At 44.8% G+C, this 17,741-nt stretch overlaps 1 protein-coding gene across 1 annotated transcript in view; it reads right to left on the reverse strand.

Moving 5' to 3' along the window:
- Positions 1-17,741, reverse strand: part of LOC137621786 (Golgi pH regulator-like) — a 198,238-nt gene that overhangs the window by 25,771 nt on the left and 154,726 nt on the right. The window contains exon 8 of the mRNA XM_068352293.1: positions 1,042-1,227. Within this exon, the coding sequence (XP_068208394.1) occupies positions 1,042-1,227 (186 nt within the window). The remainder of the gene's footprint in view (positions 1-1,041; positions 1,228-17,741) is intronic.

Genomic DNA, 17,741 nt, shown 5'->3' on the forward strand with positions numbered 1-17,741 from the left:
GAAAGTGGCACTGAACAATTACAGTGCAGTAACCCCTTGGGTGATGAAGAATTGTTTGGTAATCTGTGTTGTCAGGTGTATGAGGATAGAGGAGAATATGTAAAGAATATGCCAGACTATTCAGTGTGTATGTAGGCAAAGGGAAAATGAACCGTAACCAGAGAGGAGGATCCAATGTAGTACTGTCTGGCCAGTCAAAAGACCCCATAACTCTCTAGCGGTAGTATCTCAACGGGTGGCTGGTGCCCTGGCCAACCTACTACCTATAAATACTTTAAAGAATCTGCATTAAATAGAATTTACACATAAAATATTGTGGGAAATGATGAGAAAAGGAAATAAAGATAATAACCAATAAGAAAGGACAAAATGAACAACCAAAAATGAGACTTCATATGCTAGTTCCCCTATTGCCGCTACCTCAGCGGTCATCAAGGTAGGTAGAAGGTGGAGGATGGTAGGATGAGGCATCATAACAGTACCAACCAAACACACTACTGTGGTTTCTTAGTATTTGGACAGGGTCCTTGAGTTTTTGGCTGGTTGGATATCTCCACCATTCCTTTTAAAGAACTATTAAAAAAGCTATATTCTATAAGCTTTAACTTCAGGAACTAGAGTCAGTGAACTAGCTGCCTTTTGTAGGGACCATAAAATTTAAAATGTGAAATAGCAAACCTAATGAACAACTGAACTACACTGAGTCACGTTCACTGCCCTCCACTTTCTTATTGGTACATGGTAGAAGGGGGGGGATAGCAGTATTAGTGGTCCCTTGGAGGGTTGCACATGGCAGTGAGAGGAGACATTTTATTAACTCTATTTTTATTCTGAGGTCACAAAGTTTGGAATTCAGAATTAATAGCTTTTTACCTTTCAAAGCTAGGATTCATGGAAATAATAACAAATCTAAAATGTGGTGACATTAAAATCTTGGCACAAAATTCAAAATAGTATTAAACTTGCATGTTAAACTATACATTCGTTCTAAATTACAGAATTCATTCAAAAGTTCAAAAGAAGTAGACAAAGATCACTTACACGTGTCAAAGTGAGAATGAAGCCCCTTATTGAGGTGACAATAATACATCCAACTAAAAAGAAAGATATATGTTGAGACCAAAACTGCACATCAATATCAAATCCAAGCCAGTGAACAGCTATCTCCATCCCTTTTGTTACTGGGTCCTTTCTTCCAACACGATCAAAAACAATGTTCACAAGAGACTGAAAAGATGGTACCTTTTAAGTTATATATTCATATATCTCTGAGAAAGAATACAGTATACTAATACACATATATGTTACACCCAATGCTCATATGATATAAAATGTTCAAACATATTGATATTTAATTCAAACACACCACACTCTTTGATAACATTATAGAATCTTAGTTTGAAGTTGGTTTCTATGAACTTATTAAAAAAAATACCAACTTACTACAAGAATAACTCATCTGTATGAGGTAAGGTTATTATACACATTACTGTAAGTACAAACCTTTCAATTCTTCACCAAGATTATAATACTCATTTTCATGGCTTTTAGTCATTTTTACCACGGCTCTTTCTCTTTCCAACCCCCTGTGTGTTACAGAGTGTATCTTTTGATATTCACCTCTTTTTCATTGAGTTTAGAGCTTGAAGTAAAGCACCAGGTAATATTCTATAAACATGACAAATTTGGAGATAATTTGTATTTTTCCCTAACTAATACAAACCTGAAGTTACTTATTTGGATTATCTTTCAACGAAGCTGGAAGGTAGCCATTAGACTCAAAGTGCGAGGTGGCAACCCTACCTAACCACTTGAGCGGTCAGGCTGGGGGTGGCTGGGGGGTACCCAGCCACTTCTATATACTCTCATCTTGCAGATAGGACTTCTGGGGGACAGGTGATGGTGGCCATATTTATATAACTCCAGGTTTGTATTAGTTAGTGAAAAATACAAATTATCTCCGAATTTGTCATTTGTTCATAAAATAACAAACCTTCCCTTATTTATATGGATGACTCACTCCTAATTCTGGCATGGACATTGACCCGGTTTTACCTAATACAGTATAAGACTTTGGTCTAGGGAAAACTATAACATCTCGCTAAAATATACAAATTGAGCATAATAGCGGCTTGAGCAATTCAATGTAATGAGAGTTTGTCGTCTTGCATAAACACATTCTGAGTTTATATAGGAAAAGCATGACTGTTCCCATTGCTTCTTGCAGAAAACAATGGGGACATGAACAGTATATAAATATATGAATTATAATAGGCTACACAAGGGAAGTGATAACTACCTGCAGAGGTTGAAGCCAGCTTGCAGAGGGACCCTTGTTGCTGTACCCCAAGGGAGGGAAAGAGTAAGCAGGGAAAAGTCAGACACTCTAATTCATCCCCGTCTTAAACTGGGTAACCAATCCCCTCAACCAACTGCTACTTGTCCATCACAGACCCTGAGGTATCCTTAAGCCACTTGTTAAGCAGCCACCTCAGTACCGATAGTAAAATTATCGAGGATCCTGTGGGTCACGTATCTTAAATAATAGGCTGTGAAGGTATTTTGTCTCTAACACACAACAGTTTTTAGTACTTGCAACACGGAAAAATTGCTTTTAAATGCCATGGACGTACTAATGCTGGAGGAGTATCAGGAGTCAAGGCTCTTTCGATCACCTGGCGAATCCAGGAGACAGTGTTCTTAGTGATCCTCCTCTTTGCCCTACCTGAGCTAACATTCTGAGGTGCTAGTCGGGGCTGTGTTGCTCCAGTGCGTTTAAGATAGTATCTCAATCTCAAACTCCTCACTGGGCATAGTAACAACTAATCTTGGTCATTTGTTACAGAACACAGACTCGCAATCTGAAAGGGCCCGAATCAAGGGTCCAGTACCCCCCTGGATTTTGAGTCTTAGCGTAGAGACAAAGCCGAGTGCCACTTTCCCCCATCCCTTTAAATAGGCGAAGTCATACAAGAGGCCGTGAAGTTCACCGACTCTCTTTGCCAAGGCTAAAGTGAGCAGGAACGCCGTCTTCAAAGTGAGATTTCGGTTAGTTGCATGGCATAATGGTTTGTAGGGTGGACTTTTTAAGGATCTCAAGACACGAACCACGTTTCAAGGATGAGGCCTAATCTCTGACTGAGGGAAAGTGATTTCATAACTATGTATGAGTAAAGAAAGTTCCACCGAAGAGGAAATGTCAACTCCTTTCAGCATAAAGGCGAGGCTCAAGGTTGAGCGATACCCTTTCACTGCCGAGACTGAAAGAAGTTTTTTCTCCTGAAGGTGTACAAGGAACTCCCGCTACTACTGGTATATAGGCATTAAGGGGAGAGATATTCCTTCCACGAAACCAACCACAGAAGACTCTCCCTTTTGCCTGGTGGACTGAGGCCGAAGACTTAAGCAAGTAGCCAGACAGTCTTTCCGCAACTGAGCCCGAGGGTCAGGAATAGGAGAAGAGCAGAAGCTTGCTATTCAGAGAAGTTGCGAACTGGTCTACAGTCAGAAAACCCACAAAAATTCAGGACTTTGTTAGCTATCTGACAATTCAAAGACCATTCGAAGCCTACTGTCTGAGTCACTCTGCTCAGATTGTCCGCGAGCACATTCCTCTTGCCTGGAATGAAGCTAGCTGATAGGAACACTGAATGTTCTTCCGACCACCTGAGGATCTTTACTGCAAGATGGCATAGAGGCTGTAAAAAGGTATGGCCTTGTTTGTTTATGTAAGCCACTACTGTGGTGTTATCGCTCATCAACACCTCAGACTGACCTGCTAGCAACTGTTGGAACTGATGAAGAGGTAGGTATGCTGCTCTCACCTCTAGAAGATTTATGTGCTGGTACCCTTCTGACTGTGACCAAAGGCCTGAGATCGTGTGAGCCCCTCACCCTTATTTTGATGCATCAGTGAAGAGCATTGAGTCCAGAGGGACGAGAAGATCCTGACCCGTGAGAAGGTTTTCGTCTGCCATCCACCAATTCAAGTCCGTCAACTGATCCTGAGTAATAGGAACTCGAGTATCCGGTGGATCTGAGTGTTGGTTCCACACAGACTATAGCTGCCATTGCAGGTATCTTATCCTGAGACAGCCATTTGGAATCAAACGGATGAGAGAGGTTAGGTGACCTAACAGACTCAACCAACGAGAGGCTGGAAGAACTTTCTTTCTGTGTTCCCTTTTGTCTGATGGGAAGACTCTCTGTTGAATGGTGTCTATTGCCATACCGAGGTACAGTATACCAGTCTTTGAGAAGGTAGCAGTGATGAATTTTCGAGATTCATCAGGACCCCCAGATCCTGACAAAAAAATTTGAGTAGCATGTCTCGATAACGAAGAAAGGTCGTCTCCGAGTCTGCCTGGTTTAGCCAGTCGTCCAGGTGTCTGAGGAGATGAATGCCGTTCCTGTGAGCCCATGGTGACACTAGGTCGAACACTCAGGTAAAGATCTGAGGAGCTGTCATGAAACTGAAGCATAGAACCTTGAACTGGTATATTTTGTCATCATCGTGTATGAACCTTAGATACTTCCTTGAAGACGGATGGACTGGGATCTGGAAGTATGCATCTGTTAGATCCAATGTGCACATGAAGTCTCTTGGTCGAACCGCCCGAATGACCGTGTCTACCATCTCCATTCTGAACTGAGTCTGTTGAAAAAACTTGTTCAGAGGGGAGAGGATCGATGACTGGTCTCCAGCCTCCATACTCCTTTTTCACTAGAAAAACTCGACTGTAAATTCCTGGGGACCCGTCTGCAATCTCTTGGAGAGCGCCCTTCTGCATCATGGTCTGGACTTTGGCCCTGAGGGCCAGCTCCTTTACAGATCCCTTCGCATAGAAGCTTAGATACACTGAATCTTGAGTCAGAGGAGGGAGAGATTGAATGAACAGGACGTGATACCCTAGAGCAATCACTTCGACCGTCCAAGAATCAACCCCGTGGAACTGCCACCTCTGCCATTGCGCTACAGACATCCTCCCACAGGTGGTAGGAGAAGAGGAATGCCATTCCTAGCAGGAAAGAGCACCTCAACCACTGCCCTTCGCTCTCTTCTTTCCTCTAAAGGACTTGTTCCATTTCTGACCTTTGCACTGAAAGGGCCTCTTAGACACCTTAGTAAGTCTTGAGGACCTAGAGATTGAGGAATGAGAAGAAGGTGCTTACTAAATGCAAGAAGACAGGGAAGGTCTTCCATTGAGCCTTGGTGTCATAGCCCTATGGAGGAGAGAATCGTTTTCCTCCATCGTTCAGCAGCCCTTTCTATCTATTCTGGAACGAAGAGAGAACACCCAAGGGTGGAATTTCTCAGCCGAGAGACTTCCCACTTCGGCACCTGCTTATGGAATTTCCCAATGACAGTATCCCTTCTCTTGGGTATAGCATTCACTCACAAGTTGACGCCGTGGTGCGATAAGACTTAAAACATTCTGGTACTCGACCAAAGGAAAGACTCCAAAGTCTTCATGGCTGACTCCTTAGAAAGATCATGGAAGTGTACCCTGAAGCCCAAGGATCTTAACCATAGGTAGAGCTGCGAAGCCTCCTCCATGGCGTATTTCACGCTCCTCTCTATGTTAAGGAGCTCAACTGCCAAGAGGGAGGCCCTCAGCGAGGAGAGGGTTTGAGCCGGAAGGCCCTTCGTTAAAGATTTCATTGAAAGGTTGAGGGACATGGTTGAATGGGGTTCCCCTTCGGTCTCATAGCACTTCCTTTGAAGGACAAAAGGAAGTGGTAGAGACCAAGAGGAGGAACCTGCCATTAAGGAACTAGAAATACCGGCTATCTGGGCGCTAGCCTTCCTTTTGGCTGCCATCAAGCCTTTAGACCAGAGCAAAGCTGCACTAGTTCTAGAAGGCTTCTGGATCTCAAAGATCTCATTGAGAACCATATCCTTACCACCCTGGGCGGTGGTAACAGGAGTTGACAGCCTATTAATGGCCCTCAAGCAAGAGAGGACTTGCCAAAAGGTATGTTCCGACTCACGTCTCTCTTGGTCAGAGTGAAAGTTCGGACTGGCTGCCTTTGGTAGACTTTCATCATCCGTATCCAAGGGATCTTCTACCTCCAGGCTCAAGTCTAGAGCTTGGGGTAGGTCAAGGTCGTTGTGGAAAAATGCACCGGAAAAATACAAATTATTTCTAAATTTATTTCTCATCACTTTTATTGTTTAGGTTGTATTTGTACAATGCATTACTTTATTTCATATATTTTGTGCACTGTTTATTTTGGTTATCTCCAGTACATCACTAAAAATTCTTCTTTTCATTACAGAGTGACGGTGCCCTGCACCTAGCGGGTATCATATGCTACAAAATTATTGTAAGATGAAGATTGTCATAAAAAAGGGTCACTTGGATATATTATCTGAATTAAGGAACCTGTATTGAAGCCTATTAAAGATTGGCAGCGAGAGCAATTAGGACTTCCCTCTGCTTTTGATGTCTCCGTTATTAGAAGGTAGTCGGAGATTTATGTCCAGACCTTGTTGACTCACTGCATAGGTGGTGAAACTCAATGTTGTGGGGTTCTCCATTTACCTTGAAGTTTTTTTGTGTCACCAGCTTGGAACTTTGTCTTGATTATGCTGACATTGACCAAAAAGGCTTTTTCTTGATCCTAACTGCCAAAGTTGGTTGCTGTTAACATTTGCGTTTTGTATCTGGATCCTGATGGGATGATAATTTGATGGAGGATTTTTTGCAATTTATTTTGGTTTTATGTGTAACTGATTGAGTACTGTAACCTGTTCCTGATGATTTTTATTCATATGAGTGTAAAATATGTGAATGGTTTATTCTTTCAAAGCATTTTATAGTCCGGTTAGTGTAGGACTGAAGTGAAGAGGGATACTAGTTTTTATCTTGCAATAGAAATTTTCGTATTAGTGTACAACCTTTTTTACCATAATTTTTTAATAATTTTTTTTGCTGTTAATCCTCTTTCAATAAACTTCCTCACCTAAGATAGTTCCTATTCCAGCCTGAAGTTTTTTCTTTGAAATATTATTCTTTCCTCTCCTAATGTTTGTAGTGTTCAAATAACTTGAAATATAGCTGCCGCTATTCATATTGGACTCCACGCATGCCAGTATTAAGTGAGAAGGCATACCTCTAGAATAATAGTAAGCAACTACAGCTCTAGCTGGGTCCCATTGCCCAGTATAAAATCAAGGGGTGGTGCCCAGTGCTCAACTCATCCTTGATTGTTTACTTTTTTGCCAAGATCTCTGGGTATTCCACTTTTATCTATTTGTGCAGTGAATGTTGAAGAGTGGTCGGCATTCGGACAATAGGCAGTCTGCGCGGTACATCTGGCCACAGTCCGCAAACCGCTATACTGTATTGTCAACGGTATCAATTAAGGGAACCTCCACAGGGAACCTTCTCTGTGCCTCAGCCAAACGAGCATCCCTTGCCGCAGCGTTCTTTGGTTTAGTCTTAGTGTCCTTGGACTTACTTCGCACAGGACGTTCCCCCACGGTGTTAGGAGGGGGAACTTGCGAGGGCTTCGAGACACCGGCAGCCGAAGCTTTGACAGTGAGAGCTGAAGACTCCTCCTCAGGAGGAAGTAAAGAAATTGGACACAGGTCTGGAGACACTACCTCAATTTCTTGAGGGTTGAAGGGATGGACAGCTATCTCCCTGGACGAGCCAATGTCCCTACTCGTCCTGGGGTGGATGATGTCGGCAGGAGGTGGTGTTAACACCTCTCATCCTTCTCTTCTGCCTCTTAGTCATGGTTTTCCTTGTCTTAACCAGAGTAAAAGGCAGGGCATGTAAGAGTCAGAAGAAGAAGGACCCTCGGCATGAGACCGAGATGGTGATCTCCCTGCCTTGCCCGACGTTGGTCTCCTTCTAGGGTCGAGACTCCCAAGAGACGAACTCAAAGAGGACTACAAGGGATTTTTTGCAGAAGCACTGACTGGAGCAGTCGAAGGCCGTGGCGGTGGGGAGCCAAACCCAGAGACTTCTGCAGGGTACAGAGGAAGTTGTTAACCCATGCAGGAAGCTCAGAACCTTAAGGTAATCCATGGGCTTCCCTTGAAGGTTCAGGAAGAGAATGTCCCCTAAGGGGAGCTCCGGAAGAAGCCTGGGTAGACGTAGTGGAGAGTCTTTGTTCCTTCAACGGACAAGAGGACAATCCGGGCTAATAAAGGGATTTTGACGTAGGAAAAATCCATTTCTGGGCGAAGGACCTGTGCCGCCCAGTGAATAAGCTCCATTTAGCACTTATTCTTAGGTAATTTACTGCTAAATATACCAGAGAAAAAATGTAAAGGAGTGCTAGGTTAACTAGCTCGCTCACCTATTGGTGTCGGTATAAAATTGGGCGTATAATTCAGAGGTCCCGCACTATTTAGATTTATCCACGACTGAAACCCCAATAGAGGAGAGCCGTTCAACCTCACTCGGTACTACTAACAATGCATCCGCTCAGAACCCAACTCCTTAGCACCCAAAGTTTGGGGACTCCAAGGGAGAGGAGCTGGGAGGGTTCACTGGGCGGCAGAGGTCCTTCGCCCAGAAATAGATTTTTCCTACGTCAAAATCCCTTTTCTGGGCTCGAACCTGTGCCGCCCAGTGAATCTATACAAGAGAAAATGTCACCAAACTTGCAAAATAAAGGAAAAAACATAAGCGTAAGGGAAATACAGGATGCTTTTAATCAGAGATGAGTACCAAAAAACAATTATAAGGGTATCTTAAATATGAACATAAATCCAATAAGGTAGGTATAATAATGCCGTGAGTGATAATATATACAGATACTCAGGAGTATATAAAAATTTACAAATATAATAACAGTATTCAGGTGCGAGACCAACGAATACAATAGGGTATAAATGAGGCAGGTAAGAGGGAGAGATAAAGAGACAAGGCATTAACCTGTGAGTTACCTGGGAGTAACTACGCTCCCTGCGGCTACTGTAGAAAATTTTAGGGCTTCCAAATGTTTAAGGTAGTGTTTCTTGAACACTGACGGTGATTTCCACCCTGTACACCTGGAAAGGTCTGTAAAATTCATGTGGTGAAAGAAGTTCACCGAGGTAGCAACCGCCCTGATATCATGTGCAAGAGGAAAAGAGTCAGGGTTAGCTTGTTTAATAAAATACAAAATTTGTTGCCTGATCCCTTTAATAGTAATGGTACCGCCTTGTTCTCTAACGAATAGAGGCCCCGAGGAGTTAGAGGAGGTCCGGGATAAATAAGACCTAAGAGTAGTAACAGGGCACAGAGACGGATCTTGCGTGAGGGGAACAATTTTCCAGGAGGACCATCTGTTTTGATTGTCTTTGTTCTTAGCCAAAAAGAATTTGTTAGGAGAAAGAAGGACCTCTCCCGAAGGCAGAAAGTCAATATGACCCGGGTCTCTCGACAAGGCTGCCAATTCAGAAATTCTTGCCCCGGAAGCCAAGCTCACCAGGAAAAGTGTTTTCCTGAGAAGGGGCATGTAATCACAAGAACTGTTAATGGTATCAGAAGCCAATTTGAGTACGTCATTAAGGAACCAGGTCACCGGGGTAGGACGAGTAACCGGTTTCAGTCTGGCACAAGCTTTCGGAATTGAAGCTAACAAAGAGTCGGTTAAGTCTATGTTAAAACCCACTAGGAAGATCTTTTTCAGAGCCGATTTAATAGTGGTGATAGTATTGGCTGCCAGACCTGATTCTAATAAAGATCTAAAGAAAGTGACTGTAAGGTTCAAGTTCATACAGTTCACGTCTGAGTCTATTAAAAATTTTGCCAACTTTTTAACTGCAGAGTCATACTGGCGGATGGTGGAATCCCGTTTATCCGATTCTAGGAACAAGGTGTTTTGAGGATCAATATTGGCACCATGCATAGCCGCAAACTTCATAAAGTCCATAAGGTTAGGGCGCTCTGAATGTTTGAGAGGATACCAGTTGCTCTTGGGCCAGTTGGGTGCGACCAAGGCTACTTGTCCCTTGAAGGATCTCAGTTTGTCTAGAACTTTCAGCAAAAGATTCACCGGGGGAAAGAGATAAATCTTTTCCCAGGTGTCCCAATTCTGTGACATGGCGTCTGTGGCGTAAGCCTGAGGGTCTAGATTGGGAGCCACATATACTCTCAATTTGTGGTTGGATTCCGTGGCGAAGAGGTCCACTTGGAGACCGGGAACCTGAGAGAGAATCCACCGAAATGACTTTAGATCGAGTGACCATTCCGATTCTAGAGGGGAGGTCCGGGACAGGGCGTCTGCCACTACATTCCGGACTCCCGCCAGGTGGACAGCTGAAAGATGCCAACGGTTCAACGCTGCTAGGGAGAATATGGCTACTAGAACATGGTTCAGAGGCCCTGACTTTGACCCGCCTCTGTTGAGGCAGCGGACCACCACTTCGCTGTCGAGGACCAGACGAAGGTGTTGTTTCTTGGGAAGAGCGAGACGTTTCAGGGTTAGAAGAACTGCCATGGCCTCTAGCACATTGATGTGAAATTGGCGGAACAAGGGAGTCCAAAGACCTTGAACTTTCTTGAGCTGAGAATAGCCGCCCCAACCTGATAAGGATGCGTCCGTGTGAATGATTAATTTCGGAGGCGGAAATCGAAGGGGAACTGACTTTGACAGACTGTTTGCTCTTGTCCAAGGAAGAAGTCTTTCCCGTAGAATGGGAGGAAGGCGGACTTTCCTGTCCCGGAGCTTCCGGTTCGCCCTCGAACGCCAGACACGATTGATATCTTTCAATTTTGCCTTCAGAAGAAGATCCGTCACTGAGGCAAACTGAAGGGACCCCAGAATCCTCTCTTGGAGTCGTCTGGAACTTACTTTGTCTTTGAGAAAGCGTTTGGTGTTCCTTGCAATCTCTAACCTCTTGGGTCTGGGAAGACACAAAGTATGAGATATAAGATCCCATTGCAGGCCGAGCCATTGGAACTTCGATTTTGGAAGAAGACGGGACTTCTTGAAGTTGATCTGGAAGCCTAGAGATTGAAGATAATGGATGACTTTGTGAGTGGCTTTTAGGCAATTTTGGGAGGTGTCTGACCAAATGAGCCAGTCGTCCAGATAGGCTACTACTTGAATCCCTTGATTCCTGAGTTCCTGAACAGCGACTTCTGCTAACTTTGTGAAGATCCTTGGGGCGATGTTGAGCCCGAAAGGCATCACCTTGAAGGAGTAACTTTTGTCCCCTAAGCGAAAGCCTAGGTACGGACGGAAGTGTCTCGCTATCGGGACGTGATAATAGGCGTCTGTAAGATCGATAGAGGTGGTGACGGCCCCACGGGGGAGTAAGGTCCGCACCTGCGAGACGGTAAGCATTCGAAACTTGTCGCATTGAATGGACAAGTTGAGAAGGGATAGGTCTAGAATCACTCTTCTCTTGTCTGAATCCTTCTTCGGGACACTGAACAGCCGACCTTGAAACTTCAGATGTTTCGTTTCTTGTATGGCGTTCTTTTGTAAAAGATCCTGGACAAATTCGACCAGGTCCGGAGTGGAATGTTGACGAAATTTGTTCGGAGGAGGAGGTCCTTGAATCCAACTCCACCCCAGTCCCTTGGAGATGATACTGAACGCCCAGGGACTGAACCTCCATTTGTTGCGGAAGGCATAGAGCCTCCCCCCTACCTGCTGCACCTCAGTATTGGTTTGAGGAGTTGCCTCCACGTCCGCCTCGGAAGTTCTTTCCTCTGCGAAAAGCTCTTCCCCTGCCTTTGTTCTGGTTAGAACCACGGTGGTAGCCTCTACCTCTACCATAACTCTGGGAAGAGCTATGAGCCTCGTAAGACTGGTTAAAGGCAGGAGAAGTGGCGGAGGCACCAGAAAGCTGGCTCTTAGGGAGCAGAACGGTGACATAGTCATCCGAAGGAGCCTGAGAGGTGGAAGGCTGTGCAGGGACAACAGAAGATGGAGGAAGAGGCAGCCGGAAGTTGGATGAAGCACTCTGCTGTTGCCTGAACTGGGTGGAGGTATATGGTCTAAGCTTCTTCCTACCCCGGGCTTGATAATTTGCGGGGTCATATTTGCGTTTAGGGGTCAAACCCCAACGGGCTTTAAGGCTCTGATTAACCCTAGTGGCCTCCGCCAAGACTTCCTCTACGAGATCCTCGGGGAAGAGATTTGAACCCCAACAGGAGGACCGGATGAGCTTATTAGGTTCATGCCTAATCGTCGCCTCAGCTAGGACATGCTTGCGACATCTGCGTTTAGCAGTAGCGAAGTCATACAAGTCATAATATAAAGACTGTAACGTAGCCTTGTTGAGAGACTTAAAAATACTCTCCGTATCGTAAGTCAAGGCTATCGACTCCGTGGATGTGGCCAAGTTTAGAGTACGGCCCACACGTAGGCGGGAATCATATTCCTGTTTAATGAGGGATTCCGGGAGACGGGGAAGCCTCTCACTAAACAAAACTGAGGCACAGTCTGCTGCAAGCTTGCCAGAGGTAAAGGTGGTATGGACGTTGTCCCAACACTCAATGCCTGAAGGAAGAAGGAGGGAGATTGGATCCACCTCTCGGATGGGAGGCAAGGGCTTCTCCTCCAGAGCATATTGGAAGGCAAGCTCTGCCACCTTATTGACGCATGGAGTCAAGGTGTTCTTGTCCATTAAGAACATCGTAAAGGAGCTTTTATAAGGCGTCAGCATGGTGTTAGTGCAGCCGATGTCGTTCAAAAATCTGGCCCAAACAGATTGGGCTTGCTCCTTCGGGAAGATGACCGTCTCTTTGGGAACCTTGTCTAATCGAACTAAAGCTTCCTCGGTAAGCCTGGCATAACCATGAAATGGAAATGCCAGACCGGGAGGAAAGAATTCAAAGTCCTCTAGAGGACGAGTGCCAAGGCCCTCCAAAGTCAACATTCTGTCTGGGAACGGGGAATGAAGAGCCATACACCAGGGGTTGTTCTTGGCAAACGGCGGGAGTTTAGAGGCATCCGGGATGAGAGAGCTTTGGACTCTCTCCGGAGCTCCTTGCTCTAAAGCCCCAAGTCTCTGACCGATGTTAGAGAACATCGTGTCCATCTTCGACTGCATCTCCGAAACCAACTTTGCCTGCATCTCCGACACGATGCGAAGCATGGCTGATTCGGAAAGGCCCGGGCTAGCAGCAGGAGGGGCGGAATGAACTCCCGGGTCGTGAGACTTAGAGGAGGAACCAGAGGCCTTTGATGACAGGTTCGTACTTTGTTTAGAGCCATGAGAAGTCTTGTGAGGCTTGCGAGCTTTGGGTAAGGTTCTTGAAGTAGACTTATCCTTAGGAGGGACCGGGTATGATCGTTGAGACGAATCACGGTCCCCAGAAAATCCATGAAAAGAAGAGCGATCAGAAGAAGAAGAAAGAGCGGGGCTGAGGATAGGAATCTCAGCGCCGGACACACCTGCCTCACTTACCACCCTACCTGTATCCGGCTCGTCTAGTAACATTGGTTCGACGTCCAGGTTCATGGAGGCAACATTGTCCTCCAGACCTCCGGGGGCGTCCGATGGATCTTGCTCTGGGTCGATGAGACCCGTTATAGTGGCATCAATGTGGGCAATGATAGGAGCTGCCACATGCCTAGCCACAGCAGCTGACGACTTGGCGTTGGGGTAAACCATGGTGCAGTAGTCCTCAGATAGGACGTACGGCCGCTTAGACCACATTCCGGGCAAACCCACCAACCCACACCTTCAGTGTGGCCCGAGCCGCAGACTTTTGCTCCGGGGATGCCTGAAATAATAGTGGGAATTATAAAACGGAAGACTCCCAATGGTCCTTCAAGACCATAGATATCTTACTAATAGTAAAATAAATAAGAAGGCAACATAGCCAACGGGACTCACCGAGTCAGATCCAAGGGTAGTGATGAGGTCGAAGCAAATCACACAGTTATCCGGGTGCCATACCACAACGTCTTCCAGTTGAACCCCACAAGGGGCGTGAGATCGGCAGACGGAGTGGCCACAAGGCTGGTGCAGAACAGCTGCACAGGCCGGCGTCAGACAATGCACCATCTATAAAAAGAATAGTATATGAGAAACTGTAATTCTCTTAAGTAGGGGCGGGTCCGGAGGACCCGGGCCTAACATAGGTCTAACACAAGAATAGAGCTTAACTATAATATTCTTTAAGTAGGGGCGGGTCCGGAGGACCCAGGCCTAACATAGGTCTAACACAAGATTAGAGCTTAACTGTAATATTCTTAGGTAGGGGCGGGTCCGGAGGACCCGGGCCTAACATAGGTCTAACACAAGGTTAGAGCTTAACTGTAATATTCTTACGTAGGGGCGGGACCGGAGGACCCGGGCCTAAACATAAGTCTAACTTGAAACTAAAGTATAGCAATCCATTCCGGTCGAGCCGGGAGCATAAAAAAGGATGCAATAACAAGGAATTAAGACACATGGTGTCTGATTTCCCGGGGCGGGGTAGGCCCCGGGCCGGGAAATAAAAGTATATCCAATACCAATTCATTTAGGGACTCCGGGGTAGTGATCTGTCATATTTAATCATCATATATCATCATAGGAAGTGTTATAAAATAATAGGGGGGGCGGAACTGTAGCTAAGAACCGCCAACCGAACCCGGAGGGTTTCGTATAACATAAGCCAGAATGAAAAGTGAATATAAAATAGGGTGCACCGGGATCCAACTCTGTTGACCGGTGGCAAACCAGACTAGACAGAGACGAACCCGCCGGGACACCCGGAGGACAAAGTCCATAAACACTGAACTACCCCCTCTAAAAGGAGGGAAGGCAACGATCCCCTAGTGGAGGGGGGAGAAGCCTAGCCGCCCACCTAGCGAGAGAGGGAGCGTGGGGGAGGATCACGTGATACGAGGCAGCAGGGCTACCAACTGACGATCCCCAACCAGACAGATCAAACGGAGTAATGGCACAAATATTCATTATAATAATAATAGCGTTAAAAATTATATGAATAAACACATAGAAATTTTGGGCAAGGCATGCAACATAATAATTAAATCACAAAAGACACACCTGATGGCTAAAAATAACATTTCCGCCTAGCAACGAAGGTCGGCAGCCATAACGATACGTAAATGATATCGGCCCTAAAATTGAACCACGAGGATTCTAAACGCTACATAATGAATATTCACAATAACAAATAATATTTAATAATAAAAATAATACACATAGTAACACCGCGAGTGAAACTTAAAAGCTCTCAAAAACAGGAGTACCAACTGTAGTGAAATCAAGCAAGATCGATATGAACGAAGAGAATAAACTCCTATAATATAAATATTAAACGATCTAGGTTGCTCAAAACACAGTAAAACAAAGCTTGGTACTTAACTTAGACGGTGTCTCCTGAGAAACCGACGAAGAAGCCATAATTCAATGGAAATTAAACCAAAAACGAGAGCACAACAAAAATGCGGGTTACTATACTCGTCGTGCTAAAAGGAGTTGGGTTCTGAGCGGATGCATTGTTAGTAGTACCGAGTGAGGTTGAACGGCTCTCCTCTATTGGGGTTTCTGTCGTGGATAAATCTAAATAGTGCGGGACCTCTGAATTATACGCCCAATTTTATACCGACACCAATAGGTGAGCGAGCTAGTTAACCTAGCACTCCTTTACATTTTTTCTCTGGTATATTTAGCAGTAAATTACCTAAGAATAAGTGCTAAATGGAGCTTATTTACTGGGCGGCACAGGTTCGAGCCCAGAAATGACATTTGTGAACCTATTAGGAGGCTCTTTAACCATATCGAAAGGGTATAGGCCTGCCGCTGGAGGTGGTAGAAGCCGGAGGTGGAGGTGTTGGTACTGCACTTCCTTGCGGTTCCGAAACCTCTGCTCATGACTTGCTCGTGGAGATCTCTGATTTGTGCGCAAATTCGCAAGGGTCCCATGCAAAATCGCAAGTTTCGCACAACAACGGGCGCGATTCACAAGCAGAAGTACTCGCAACAGGAGCACTAGGAGCCACACTGGAAGGGGAAGGTATAGCACATTCCTGCTGCAGCAAAGAAGCACCTACACCCGACAAAGTCGGTAGTGAGAGCCTCTAAGTAGGGGCAACCCTAAGTGTTGGAGAACGCGTCATATCGGGATGCGTTTCCGAGCATTGCATAGGCGAATGCTTTGCTAAAACACCCCAGGGGAAAAGACACTGGAGGTTGAAGGGCTACTTTTCAGGTTGTAGCAACTCTAGCACAGATTGACGATTTCATCATCTTTCGCCGAGAGAAATGCCTCTCAACACTTTGGGGGAGTTGTCTATGCTCATGAGGAGCTTCGAGCAGTCTTACCAACCCAGGGACCTTAAATCCCATGTGAGCCTTTGAGAAGGTCATCAGGCAGAGATCTGACTCTTAAGACTGTCTTATTGCTATACTTAGCATCAGAGAAGAAAGTAGGCAAGCTGCACGAACTCTCATATTCAGTCACCCTTGCTGAGAGGTGGAAGGAGGTCTCCTTCAGTTTTTTGTCACAATTCATAGCTAAAACCAAGAACCCGGTTGAGCATGACCCCAGATTTGAGACCTTTTCTATTCCCTCTCTTTGTGAAACTTCGTGAGATGATCTGTGAAGCATAAACCTAATCCATAGAGTCATAAAGCATACACCTCGACTAATGAGAGGGTCAAGTTGCCAATTAGAAACAGAGCTTACGATATCAGAGGTGTGGCTTTCAAAAGAAACCTGTCAATGGTCCAAGTAATGAATGCTGGAGTCTGGAAAAGACAGACCACCTTCATGGCCTTATACCTACAAGAGTATACCCACTAGTCCCTTGACACCTTTGTGCTTGGTCCTATGGTGGCTTCTTAAGTAGTTATGTAACCAGCCCAGTTCATAAACAGAACAGTAGGCATCTCGCCTTTGGTAATATGTAGATGTAAGTCTGCAATGAATAGGAGAATGACTAACTCTCCTTCATTTTTCTGTCTCCCCTGTCCTCTTGAGGACAAAGTGATCAAATCATTACGTAATTCATCAGACCTGATGCTGGTAAGTTACACTTCTGAGCTCCATTCTTTAAAGTTAATAATGTATCTACCCAATCCTACCTAAACGAGGCAGAGGATGGTGGAATTTATACCAACTCATTGATCATTCTGCAGGTATATGATTCCAAACTGATATCCTCTTATTGGGAAGGGTTTCTTTATTTGATCAATTAAATGCATACATGTACAGACTAGGCCCTATCAGTCTTTTCCTCCCTATGTAGGAGGTTGCTTGAGTCACCGCTTAGTTCCCATACAGTACCAAGAGGTGGACACTTCCAGGAAAGAAAATAACCATTGAATTTGAATCTAAGAGTACTTCCAACCCAAAAGTAGTGTCTTCCCCTAATCAAAGAATGGGGGTTTTCATGTCGTGTAGGCACTCATCACAAATTTTTATAAAGTAATTTTTATTTATTCAAAGCTATACAAAAGTGAGGTCAGTAATCTAACTTCCCTTCTCAGTCCTGGGATAAAACATCAAAAGGGAGCTAGACTGGTTGGGAAAGGGAGCAGTGTTCCTCCCCAGCATTCTTCATCAGTTGGTTAATCACCTGTTAACAAATTCTAATGACCATCTCCAGCTTGCGGAGAATCAATCTTCCTAATAAAAAGACTCAGGTTTGTATAGCAAGGAAAAATATAAATTACTTAAATATATGATTTTTATGCATATATGAATACATGTGATTAGACACCTTCATATGAAACCAATAGATCAACTTAAACCAGACTACTAAGCCTTTCAAGTGTTGTTTCAACATGAAAAATATAATATTGTATTGAGGAGTAATTCACA

Source organism: Palaemon carinicauda, chromosome 28, assembly GCF_036898095.1.
Source record: "Palaemon carinicauda isolate YSFRI2023 chromosome 28, ASM3689809v2, whole genome shotgun sequence".
NCBI classification, from domain to species: domain Eukaryota; kingdom Metazoa; phylum Arthropoda; class Malacostraca; order Decapoda; family Palaemonidae; genus Palaemon; species Palaemon carinicauda.